General features: G+C 37.5%; 1 protein-coding gene across 1 annotated transcript; it reads left to right on the top strand.

Annotated features, from left to right (window-relative positions):
* The first annotated feature begins 29 nt into the window (after positions 1–29).
* Positions 30–13,366, top strand: RRH (retinal pigment epithelium-derived rhodopsin homolog). Its single transcript, XM_036343334.1, has 7 exons — positions 30–2,966; positions 3,523–3,713; positions 5,226–5,325; positions 5,796–5,949; positions 7,091–7,259; positions 10,600–10,778; positions 12,351–13,366. The coding sequence occupies exons 1-7, from the start codon at positions 2,861–2,863 to the stop codon at positions 12,445–12,447; spliced, it is 996 nt and encodes a 331-aa protein (XP_036199227.1). The 5' UTR covers positions 30–2,860; the 3' UTR covers positions 12,448–13,366.
* The last annotated feature ends 29 nt before the right edge of the window (positions 13,367–13,395 follow it).

Below are 13,395 nucleotides of genomic sequence, written 5' to 3'. Positions count from 1 at the left end.
ATATATAACTCATCTTTAAAAACATAATGCTACTGAAGGAATACTTTAACATTAACATTATTTATAAACCAACACCTCTTTCCAAATGTTTGCCTTTTATATATGAGGACATTAGCACCCTTTATTGTATTTTCCTTTTGTGTGTTAGTAAAGCAGTTTCTTTAATTGTAATGATTAATTGCTTACAAAATTTTACTATTGATTACGACCCTTTTAAAGTTGGGACAGCTCTGTTCAAAGAGAACTAAAGTTCAAGAAATTTCTGAAGAAATATTTAATTTTTCAACATTCAATATAGATTGAATGTTGAAAGTTTTACTGATTATTCTTATTTTACATTTTTAAAGGGGATCCAAAGGTTTAAGATGTTATTCACCATAAGCAAATATTTGATTTCCTGCTACATGTTCAGATTCCTGGGTAGAGATAGTACAAATGAAATTGGTGTTGATCCCTATTGCTGTTGTAGTATCATGCAGTAGCCATGATAGCAAGTTAGAGTACTGTGATATGGGACCATTTGCTCTGCATTGATTTTTCCCCCTTTTTTTAGGAATGATATTGCCATACCTTTTCCTAAATTTTTCCAACCTAATGCTCATTTGAGTAGCATATAGTATTGCCTGTGTCAGTATCGTGGGTTTACTACTCTTTTGATGGAATTGTGGCAGGATTAGTAAATATGTAGGCCATAAATATATATGATGAACAAATATGTTGAAAATTACTGTTTGCCAGTAAGCAGTTGTGCTTTTAAAACATGGAGATTTCTTTCACCTTTTACTTGAGTAAATCTTTTGGTCATTGGCCATCTTGAATCTTTTATTTTTCCTGTTTTTTGCTTAATGTAGTTCATTCTGGGTTTCCGTTGGGGCATTTAGTTTGGAGTCAATTTCACATATTTAGGGAGCCTAACACGAATGAATATAGTACTGAGGTATCACTGAGTTCCATTGTGAAAGGTATTTTCATGCTTATTCAAACATGTTAAGTCTTTTGAGTTTACTGAATAACATTCTGATTGCCTGCATCATATTAAAATGCATTTGTTGCCATAGTAATTAAGCAGTTTAATGGAATATAAGCAATATTTGCCCATTTTCCTGAAAAGTTGGGAAGAGTTAGGAAAAGCAGATTGATTTTAGGCAACTGAAGTTTATGAAATTAAAATTGTGAACTATGTGAACATTTTGATAAATAATTATATTTCTTAGTATTTTAAGCCTCATCCCAATATAGGTTTTCTGTATCACTCATGAAGGACGCATAAAAAAGTACTTTGAATACATTTATCTATAGCAGGTAGGTGGCCATCTTTAGAATTATTATTTAGTTTTTATAAAAAATTATTTCTGGGGAATTTAAGTGGCTGCTAGAGCTAGGTATAGTCAATCACAGGAAGGGAAGGGACTATGAACCAAGACATACTCAACTTTTTTTAATTCTGCATACTGAATGAAAAAAAAACACCCAACAAGGGTTTTAAAAAGGAGAATTTCACTTAGGTATTCTGTTCATTGCCTTGGGGTTATTTAAAAGTATTTTGTTACTGAAATACTGTTGAAATTCACTTCACTGGCATTGATACTCTGCAGTATTTACATTTATTAAAATTTTGAGTTTTGATAGCTATAAGATCTGGGATAGGTCACCCGGCCTGGTTCAATTGCTTCAGTTTATATACTGAGAGAATTGAGAGAATTGAGGCAAAACAATTATCTTAGGTCCCTTGCTGTGCCATTCTAAGATTATATAGTTAAATTAAATGGGGAAATAAAGCCCTCTAGTGGTTCTGTCCTGCTTACACTATTCGGTGCATGTAGCATTTCTAGAGTTTGATTTTAAATTCATTGTTGAGAAGAATCCAGTAATATTACATGACAAAAGTATGGGGGAAAATGTGTTAGGGTTATCTTAGTCTACCAATAAATGTATGTTAGATTGTAATCCACTTATGCAACCTGTTTTTTGAGTTACAACAAGGTGGTTCAGAATATTAGAATTGCCTGGTACAAGATGAATGAATCCAGGTTCTTGGCTGATATGTGCTGTGGTTATGATCAGATAATTACTTGTACATATTAAAGTATAGGGTAAATTAACTGAGGTGGATTGTGAAGTAGATCATGCGATACCTATCCATGCTATGAAATATATAACTATTAATAAATTAGATTTATAGACCCGGAATTTAGGGGAAAACAAGTTGCAGAATGATTTTATATAAATATAGCTCCCTATTTTTGCTTTTAAGAAAGTGGGAGACACCTCAAAGCCTTTTATAAATATGTTTGTATAAGCAAAGGAAAGCAAAAAGGGTATAAACCAAACAATGCTACCTTTACGGGTGTGACATTTGGAAGGATGTGGAAGATTACTTCTTTGTCTCTATGAAATTGTTATGGAAAAAAACCAAAAAAGTATCTGAAATGGAAATACTTTAAAGGATCAACTGAAAACAGGGACTTTAATCTCAATGGTTTTAGGACTAAGCCTGGCTCTTAATTTCAGAACTGATTTCCAGCAGAGAACAGTTAAGTCAGCTCCTGCACTGATTTTCTGAGTTTGTTTATTGTTTAAATGGGATGTTTGATAATCTCTAGACATAAGGCTGATGCCCAAATTGGTTAAAATGTTTGGCCTGGTATTTCTCTTTATTTTGTTAATAAGGTTTTCCCTTGCTCTGGGGATTAAAATCCTTTTCTCTTTAGCCCAATCACATTTGTTAAGGGAGGGCCTCTATGAAAAGGCTATTCTTTGAGACCTTGAAGTGGAAATGATTAGTTCTGAAAATTCCTTCCTCAGTGGCATTTACAGCATTTTATAATTATTGAAGGCTGACTCATATCTTCCCTCCAGAATGCTAAAGAATAATTTAAGCAACAGTTCAGACTTTAAAAATGAAGATGGCTCTGTCTTTTCACAGACTGAACACAATATTGTTGCAACTTACTTGATTATGGCAGGTATGGATGTTTACTCCCTTAATAGTACTTTTACTTTTAAGTGGGTGAAGAAAAGCAGAGGATTTCAGCATAAGGCAGTAGAAAAAGCATAGGTTTAGAGATGATTCAAGTGTCATATGGTTAGCCAACCTCCCGAAATCACTTTTGCTTTCTGAGTTGGGGTGGTCAAGTAAATGAGGGTGATGGCTGTAAAGATCCAATAACAATGTCAGTGAGGATAAGTGAAAGCATTGCTAATGGTGGTTAGTATCATAAGTTACTTTGGATGTTTATTTATTGGTTGATTTTAGAGAGAAGTAAAAAAGGGAGAGAGAGAAACATAGAGTTGTTGTTGTACTTATTTATGCATTCAAAGGTTGATTCTGTGTGCCCTGACTAGGGATCAAACCCACAACCTTGACATATTGGGATGATGCTCTAACCAACTGAGCTACCTTGCCAGGGCAACTTTGAATCTTGAAACACCATGTGAGAGAAGTGACATGGGGCTGAGAAAAGTTTTCTATAAAATGAATAATTATTTTATAATCCATACATTTGATTATTATGTTCTCAGGTACGATAAGTATTCTCAGCAACATAATAGTTCTGGGCATCTTCATTACGTACAAGGAACTCCGGACACCCACAAATGCAATTATCATGAACCTGGCTGTTACTGACATAGGGGTCAGTAGCATTGGCTATCCCATGTCTGCTGCTTCAGATCTGCATGGAAGTTGGAAATTTGGGTATGCAGGATGCCAGGTATTGGAGATCTTCGGAATTAAAGTTAAGTAAAGTAGATTAAAGGGATATAAATTTAAATGTCTAAAAAAGTCCCATGGGCTTTAATCAAATAAGATCATAGATAATAGGTATAGTGCTCTTTTTGAGAACAGTTTCACGAGTACTGGAAAACATATTCTTTAACCAGAGAAATGAATTACTAGCCATAATTATATTTAAAATTTTTTTCAACCTAAAAGAAAAAACCAAACTAACAACATTCAACTAGAGAAGAACAGTGAAAACTTGCATATTCAAATTCAAGTTCAAAAAGAAATATCCTGCTTTCATTTGAAATAAATATTAAAGATATATCTAAGTAATGTAGTTAAGCTATCACATTGATAGGTAAATTAATATTACAAGAAAATAAATTAGTATTAATTTATGTTAAGATAGTAGGCAAATAAGACTTTTTGCCTGATTTTTTAAGTTTACCATTTTAAGCTATAAAATCATAAAGAGCAAAATAAGTCTAACAGAATAATAAATATCCATGCATACATGAAACAGTTTTGTCAAGTCTTAATGTTTTCCTTTTTTAAAAAAATCTTTATTGTTGACAGTATTACATTTGTCATCTTCCCCTCCTCCCCCCCAATGTTTTTCAATATGTACTTCAGGTTGTTTTTCTTTCTAAAGATAAAAAACTGTACAGATGTAGTTGAAGGTCATTGCAAACCATCCCAATGGTTTATTCCATTCTCTCCCATGAATGTTTTCTTAATCTTACTACATATTTATGTGTACATAAACTAAATACTTAATGCTTTAAATTTTGTATCAACATATTGTTTGCATTATGCAACTTTCATTAGTCAATATTTTTAAGTTAGCCATTTTATAAACACGTGCCAGCATATTTATTTTTCTATTATTGAACATTTATTCCCAATGCTTTTCTGTCATAAAAAAAGGCTTCAATGAATGTTCTTACCCATATTTCTTTAGATACATTGCTTAGGAGAGGTTGGTTGGGTTGTAGAGAATGTTCATCTTCAACTTTATCAGATGCGGCCAAATTGCTCTCCAAAATGGTTGTGTCACTTACAAGCACTTCTGTTACTCCACATTTTCCCCAACACTTGGGATTGTCAAACTTTTAAATTTTTACCATTTTGATGGGGGTAAAATGGTGGCTGTAGTTTTCACTTCTTTGAATACATAATGTGGTATACATTTTTTAATGTCACAAACATTCAGTTTCCTCTTTCATGAATAGCCTATTTTTTTTGTTTTTAGAGTTTTTTCCCCCTGTTTATCGAGTATCCTGGTTAGAAGCTTTACTTTAAGTCTTAAAATTTTATTTTAATTAATGAAGTCTCAAAACAATTTTCATTAAACCAGTTACACTTTGACAATGGAAGATATATTTTAAAATTAGTATAATACTAGAACGTTTAATGTATTTATATTCTAGCACTGAGATAAAAATGTAACTGTCTCTTGGGAGGTGTAGAACAGTGGGTTCTTTACAATTTTGATTTTCAGATTTATGCTGGATTGAATATCTTCTTTGGAATGGCAAGTATTGGATTACTCACAGTTGTGGCCATGGATCGATACCTGACCATTTGCCATCCTGATGCGGGTACAGCATTTTTCTCAATGAATTCCTATCTTGCCTAAGTACCACTTGACACACATTCACTTTAGAATGTAAATGGGTTGCAGTCATGATCAGTTTTATTTCTCTAACAATCATTGTTCAAAAGTTTAAATGATTTCCTATTATACTTAGAATAACATCCAAATATCACAACTGCCTCCAAGGCCCTGCTACCCTTCTAGCTTTGGCTTGGGCCCTCTCATTTTGGGGTCCTGGCCACTCCCTTTCCCACTCTGGGGTCTTTGCAGATGCTGCTTCCTCAGGTCTGGAAAACACTTCTCTCTGCGTATCTTCCCAATGATCCTTTTATCTGTTGGATAGGCTTTGAGTGAGCTGAAATGTTCTATAAACAATCTACTTGAGAACAACTTTGAATAATCAGTTATAACAAAGTGGAGATATGAATTTCATTATGGGAAAATGAGGCTAATATTTCATATGTTTGTTCATAGGAAGAAGAATGACCACCCACACCTACATCAGCATGATTCTGGGGGCCTGGATCAATGGCCTCTTTTGGGCTTTGATGCCTATCATAGGGTGGGCTAGTTATGCCCCAGACCCTACTGGGGCCACCTGTACCATAAACTGGCGGAAAAATGATGTGTAAGAGACACTTTCACACTTTATAACGAAGTGCTTCTAATGTAGACATTTTCTCACCCTTTTTTAAGCTCAGATCAAATGTTTTCCATACGGAGTGGCCGACAGGCTTCCTTGTGGGTGGTGATGTGATTCCAAGCTTTGAATTACGCTTGTTTGCAAGTAAATGCCATCCAGCTCCCCTTTTCCCTTCCTTTGCGCCCCACTCCTACCCTGTCCTTTCTTCTCTCTTCTCTGGTGGAAAAGGGGATACAGAACACCCTTCTGATATTTGCACATTGGAGGGAGAATCTGGGAGGGATAAGGGAGTGTCAATATCACTAGACAGCATGTAGCTCGGGCTTTCACGGAGGCTGGCTCCTTCCTATCTTTTCAAACTGACGTGGTGATAAAGTATCTTCAGAGATTCAGGCAGCAAAACACCATCACTGCAAGGATTTGCTTGCTACTTGGTGATGCTCTTCTCTATTTACTAGGGAAAAGAGGATAATTTAGCTTCTTAAACAAAGTGAAAGATCACTCAGAAAAACAAATATAAAATTTCTAACTCTCAAACTAAATCTAACTCTAAATCTCTTTCTGTACAGGGTTGACAAGTGAATATTTTGAGGCTTTAGGGTGATATTGTCTCTGTTACAACCATTCCACTCTGCCTATGAAGCAGTCATAGACAGTATCTAAATGAATGTGGTCCCAACCCCTAGTCTAAATGGGCTAAAAGTCAAGTATACATTCTAAGCCGTATAATGATATAGTGACTGCTGGATGGTGCCAGTATTATCTATATGTATAAAAGCCTAAGCGACCGTTACGACATGTCGACCTGTCACTATGATGTGCACTGACCACCAGGGGGCAGACGCTCAATGCAGGAGCTGGTGGTCAGTGTGCTCCCACAGCCAATGTACCACAACCAGCCAACCTCCTGAGGTCCCTCCCCCCAGCCAGCTGACCTCGATCGACCCCGATCAGGACTGGCCTAGATAGCCCCCGATCGGCCCCGATCGGCCCCAATCGCTGGCCAGGCTGAGGGACCACACCCATGCATGAATTCATGCACTGGGCCTCTAGTTTCAAATAATTATGCTGTTTCCCTTCCCCAATTAAATAAGTAGTGATTTAGATTCCCTTTTTTTATTTTCAGATCTTTTGTATCTTTCACGATGACAGTTATTGCGATAAATTTTATTGTGCCCTTGACTGTGATGTTTTACTGCTATTACCATGTCACTCGATCCATTAAATGTCATGCTACCAGTAACTGCACTGAGTACCTCAACAGAGATTGGGCAGATCAGGTAGATGTAACAAAGGTAAGACATTAAAATCCTTAAGATATTTTTGCAGTCAAGCTTTTATACATATGTGGTCCCCTGGCCCCTGCAGTTACCTCTCCTCACCCCCATGATTCTTACTCCCTGGCTCTTTTGTCTGGTGTTTGTCTCCACAGTGTTGAACAATGTGCTCATCTGTTGTTTTGGATATTTTTGTTTACCATTACCTCTTGATTTCCTACTATGGACAATAAGAATTTATTTCTCTTACACCACCAATCTTTTCTATTCCCCCACCCATTTTTCTCTCTCCTCATCTTCTTTGGTTAGATGAAGAGTCAATTTTACATTATTGTGATTCTCTACATTTTATTTATTGCAGATCTCTGTAGGAGTCAATGATTTGTATTTCATTTGAAAACAATATTATTCACTTATAATTGATGTACAACATTGTATTAGTTTCAGGTGTCCAACCCAGAGATTAGACATTTATATAACTTATGATTCATTTTTTTTTTTAAATATATTTTATTGATTTTTTACAGAGAGGAAGGGAGAGAGAGATAGAGAGTTAGAAACATCGATGAGAGAGAAACATCGACCAGCCGCCTCCTGCACACCTCCTACTAGGGATGTGCCCGCAACCCAGGTACATGCCCTTGACCGGAATCGAACCCGGGACCCTTCAGTCCGCAGGCCGACGCTCTATCCACTGAGCCAAACCGGTTTCGGCGATGATTCATTTTTTTATAAAACATTTTTCTTGCCCTGGCCAGTGTTGCTTAGTTGGTTGTGTATTGTCCCATGCACTGAAAAGGTTGCTGGTTTGATTCTCGGTTAGGTAACAGGTTTCAGGCTTGATCCCCAGTAGGGGGCAAGCAGGAGGCAGCCGATTAATGTTTCCTTCTCACATAGATGTTTCTCTGCTTCTCTCTCTCTCTCTCTCTCTCTCTCTCTCTCTCTCTCCCTTTCCTTTGCTCTCTCTCTAAAAATCAATAAAAAATTCTTAAACACACACACACAAACTTTTTCCCCATGGAGTTAATAATTTTTTTTTCTTTCTTTCTCTTTCTCCCTCCTTCAACTCTCTCCCTTTCTTGTCCTCTCCCTCCCTCCCCCTCTCTTTGCAGTTTTGTTTGCTTCCTGTTCTGTGTACCTGTCACTAATTCATCTCTAATCTCTCCACCAGCAGCGTCAATTTACTCTCCGTATATTTAAGTGCATCAGGGACTTTCTCCTTTTCTTGGAATTTTGCTTCCTGGCACTTCTGGGCCTCTTGGTCTGCTCTGCATGGGCAGTTCTCTAAAACCACAGCCCTGAAAGCTGGCACCTCAGGTCTCCTTCATCACCAGCTGGGAGTGCCTTTGGATCGCCTGTGTCTGGGTTGCCTGTCTTCCTTTTCCTTGGTTACTCCCTCTCATTTGGTGGAGCATATTCCCAAGAAGATTCCCGAGAAGGTTATCAGGAGGTAAATTTCAAAGGATTTTGCCTGCTTGAAAATGTCTTAAAATTCTATCATATTGGACTGATTGTTTGATGGTATACAAGTTTAAGTCGAGAAATGATTTTCAAAGAATTTTGAAGGCATGCTGTGTAGTCTCCTAACTTCTGTGTTGCTATTGATAACAATGGCTGACAGCATTCTGCTGCCTGAGCCTTTGTAGCAATCTGTGTGTGATCTCTGGAAGCTGTAGGAGCATCTGTGTCTCCGGTTTTCTGGAACTTCATGCTGATGTGCTTGGAGTAGCTCTTTTTTCAGCCATGTGCTGGTGCTGGGTAAGTGCTTGGCAAGTGAAGAACCAGGTCCTGCCTTTAGGGGGTTCTTGTATCATTTCTCTGGTGATCTCCCACCTGCTTTGCATTCTCTGTTCTCTTTTCCTGGAACTTCTTTTATCTGGATATTTAGTCTCCTGGGTTTATCTTCTAATTACTAAAACTTTTCTCTCCTATGCTGTCCCTGTTTTGGGTTTATTTGTTTGCTTGTTTTGTTTGTTTGTTTTTGTTTCTACTTTCTGAGAGGTTTCCTCAATCTTGTCCAGGTCTGGGATTGGGTGAGGAGAGTGAGGCTCAAGCCTTGGGTGTAAAATTTAAGTAGGCCCCCAAAAGCTCAGTAATAAGAAAAGTAGTTAATGCAGTACTAAAAAGATCAGAGTTAATGCAAAGCTTAACTTTGCATTGAAGATAATGCATATTGAACATAATATCAAATTTTAAATAAAGATAGGATCTGTCCCTGCACTTGCATGACTCAACTCATTGATCTTACCCTTCCTATTGCATTTAAACAATTCTGCTCTCTTTTATATATAGGGTAAAAACCATTGTTATAGATAAAAGAATTATTTTATACTTTACACTCTTTTTACTAGCCTCTTCTTGTTTTATATCTTCTCTCACTTCTGTGATGTTATTATGCATATATTTCCATTTTCCGTCCGTTCACATATTTTTTGTTTCTCCTGATTTTCTGAACCGTTTTGAACTCTGCCTGTGAGTTTGCGTGTTTCCTCAGTGTCTGGTGGCCAGTGATTGTCCTTGCGTGTTGAAAGTGATGCACTAGAAAGCTGACTGTAGGCTCTGCATGGGCTCTTTTGTTGGGATGCTTCTTTGGGGGCTTTCTGACAATCTGATTCTCTAGGCATTTTCTCCTGGGCTGGTCACTTTCCAAGGAGAAGATTCTTTTACGTTCCTAGGTGGAACATACAAGTCTGTCTACCTGTATGCTGTGGCTCAGAGCATGAAGGGGCAGCATGCAGCACCCCTCTTTTCAGTACAGCACTCTGGCTCTCAGCTGAGCCCAGTGTCCTCAGTCCTGAGTTCCCCTGCTTTCCCCCTCCTACACTTCTGGGTGCTTTTGGGAGAGGACAGGCCTGAGTGCAGAGGGAATTTGAAAGTCTAGGTGCTGCTTTTTGCATATTTCAGTGAGCTGTTTTAAATTCCATGGGCAGCCCTACCTTCATAGCTAGCTGTCACCACCAGTTCCTGAGACTTTCTGAGTTCTGAACAATGTATTAGTCTATACTGGTATATACCAGGAGTCCATAGCACAGCTACTAGAAATGGGTCAGGAGTGGGTATAGATCTGCTTTTCATCAAAGCCAGCTTTTGTGTCCTCCCCTAGCACACCAAAAGAAAGGAGGCCTTCTTTACATTTGTTCACATTGTATCCTCACAAGCTCTTGCTATCATAGGTGACTTCTTTATTTGCACATGAGCAAAGAGCAGTGTGGGGCGGGGGTGGGGGGAGGGTTCAGTTTTTCCTTTATGTCATCAATAACATAAACTTATTCAAATTCTAATATAGATAATTTTATGCTATTTTAGATATATTAGCTAATTAAATATTCGGTTTGGCAAATGCTGATTTCTTTTACAGATGTCTGTGATAATGATATTCATGTTCCTGGTGGCGTGGTCCCCTTATTCGATTGTGTGCTTATGGGCTTCTTTTGGGGACCCAAAGAAGATTCCCCCCTCCATGGCTATCATTGCTCCACTGTTTGCAAAATCTTCTACATTCTACAACCCCTGTATTTATGTGGTTGCCAACAAAAAGTAAGTAATGTCTAAAATGATTCTGAACAAAATAATAGATACAGAAAGGATGTTAAAAAGGCAGTAGATAATATTGTAAGACTTCTGGGAAGGTGAGTGACAGAAACTCACTTCTGAACTAGTATAAAAGTTATTTGACTCTTGCAACTGGAAACTTCAAATGCCCAGAGCTCCAGTTCTGTGACAGGTTCTTCCCACATGGAGGCAAGATGGTCACAAGCAACCCAAAACCCAAGTTCTACCAGCTAAGCAGCTCCAAATTCGAGTTTCACCTCTCATGCTCCTTGGCAGAAAAGCTGCTGGAAGGTAGGCTCAGCGAGTTCTCGTGGTTATCCCTCCCAAAATACGTGCAATTGGTATTTCAAAGAAAAGAGTGATTCTGTTACTAGAACATGGACAAGGTAAGGCAATGTTGGGCTCCCTAAGTGATATGTCTTCTTTCTAGTAGATATACTAGATGCAAATGCAAGATGAAAATCCAGTGCTAACATGAAGGGCTTCTGGAGAGTACAGTCATTCAGGATAACAGAGGAAGAACCCTACTCCCTTTGTTAGGGTTCTCAGTAAGGATCTCTTTCCTGCGTCCTCCCTGAAGCTTTGGTTATTTTGTTTTCTGTTGCTGCTAAAAGATGGAATGAACCAATCTACTGTGCTTAAATATTTGACCAGAAAAATCTTAGTAGAGTTCAAGTAATTTGATGCTGGAATGCCAATGCTGCTTCTATTAAACCTACGCATTTATGCTCATGTTTAGGAGAGCAGCTTTAGTTACAGGTATGTGAAAAATGGGAAAACTTTTAAGACCATTCAGATCATATAAGAAAAATAAAGAACACATTTTAAATTCAGAACTTATTGGTAGTTCTTTTGGAAAGATTGGTCATTCTCAAACTCCCTTTAATTTCAACTGACCTTGCTCAGAACAGATGCATGAAATGCATATCCTTAGTTCAAATAGATACATTATTGTAATTGATATTAGAAACATCATTTAAACACATAATTACTGATTTTTACTAAATACCTTCAATGTTTATAATCAATGTCACAAAATTGGTCTTTAACTGTCCATATACTTTCTACATTTATAAAGGTTTGCAACAGGAGATGTTAAAGTTGGAGATGTCAATTGGCAGTAGTGGCATCTTAGCCATATTTGAAAGTATTTTAAAACTAGAGACCCGGTGCACGAAATCCAGCCTGCACCCCCTTGCAGTCCAGGAGCCCTTGGGTGATGTCCGACTGACGGCTTAGGCCCGCTCCCTCTGGAGAGCGGGCCTAAGCCATCAGTTGGGACATCCTTAGCGCTGCTGTGGAGGCGGGAGAGGTTCCCACTACTGCCACTCCACTTACCAGCCATGAGCCTGGCTTCTGGCTGAGTGGTGCTCCCCCTGTGGGAGCGCACTGACCACCAGGGGGCAGCTCCTGCGTTGAGCATCTGCCCCCTGGAAGTCAGTGTGTGTCATAGCAAACGGTCATTCCGCCGTTCGGTCGATGTGCATATTAGTCTTTTATTATATTGGATTCTAAGCCATTATAGGATAATACCAGCTTTCCCCCTTTATATTGTAGGTTTCGGAGGGCAATGTTTGCCATGTTCAAATGTCAGACTCATCAAACTATGACCACGATGAGCTTTTTACCAATGGATGTACCTCAAACCCATTGACTTCTGGAAGAATCTGAAATAAAAGGAAAGCACAAGTTATCAATATATTTGTTTACTTTTTTTTGCAATATTTTAATTTTACTTAAAATATGAAGCCAGTTAGATCAAATGCAGACATAAATTATTATCCTAATAGACTGAATTCCTTAAATGTAGTTTATAGTTCTGTTTGTGCATTGGCTATTGTAGAGAATGCTTCTTTATTTCTTTATATGTAATCTTATTGCTCATCTCTTTTGATGAATCCCGGTACATAATTCTCTTTTTCCCTATCTTGGCATGTGATACTCTGTACCGATGGCCTGGTATCTTGCCTGGGCCCTCCATTAGACCAGAAGTAGTTGCTATGTTAATGTTAAAAAAAAAAAAAGTTAATAAATAAATAATAATTAATTAATAATTACTGAAATGAGTTGTTAGCATTTCACAATTTTAAAATCTTAATGTAATTATTAACATACTATTTAACAAAAGTGATCAGAGGACTATTAAGTCACATGCCAGTTATTGCATATATATTTTATACAGCAACATAATCTCTGTGCATGTTATTATATAGTCTGCTTTTTAATTATCATTTTTCTATATATTCATTTCTATATATTTGCCACTAGAATTAAGTTTAATCAGAGTGGGGGTTTTTGTATGTTGTTTTTTTCCCCCCTCTTTTTTGTTTGAAATTTATTTTATTGTGGTAAGAACATAACATGAGATCTACCCCCTCAACAAATGTTTAAGTGTATAATACAGTATAAGTACAACAGTGCACAACAGATCTCTAGAACTTACTCATCTTGCTTAACTGAAACTTTATGCCTGTTGATTAGCCGTATGTTTGTTCTTTGATGTGTCCTGAGCATGCACACCCGTTTTGCCTGGCACATAGTAGGCACTCAATAAATATTTGTTGAATGTTGAATACATTTGTAGTCACATAATTGTCACTTT

This window comes from Myotis myotis, unplaced genomic scaffold (assembly GCF_014108235.1).
Source record: "Myotis myotis isolate mMyoMyo1 unplaced genomic scaffold, mMyoMyo1.p scaffold_m19_p_1, whole genome shotgun sequence".
NCBI lineage: Eukaryota > Metazoa > Chordata > Mammalia > Chiroptera > Vespertilionidae > Myotis > Myotis myotis.
The sequence above is the reverse complement of the archived record's forward strand: the minus strand, read 5'-3'. Positions and strand labels throughout refer to the sequence as shown.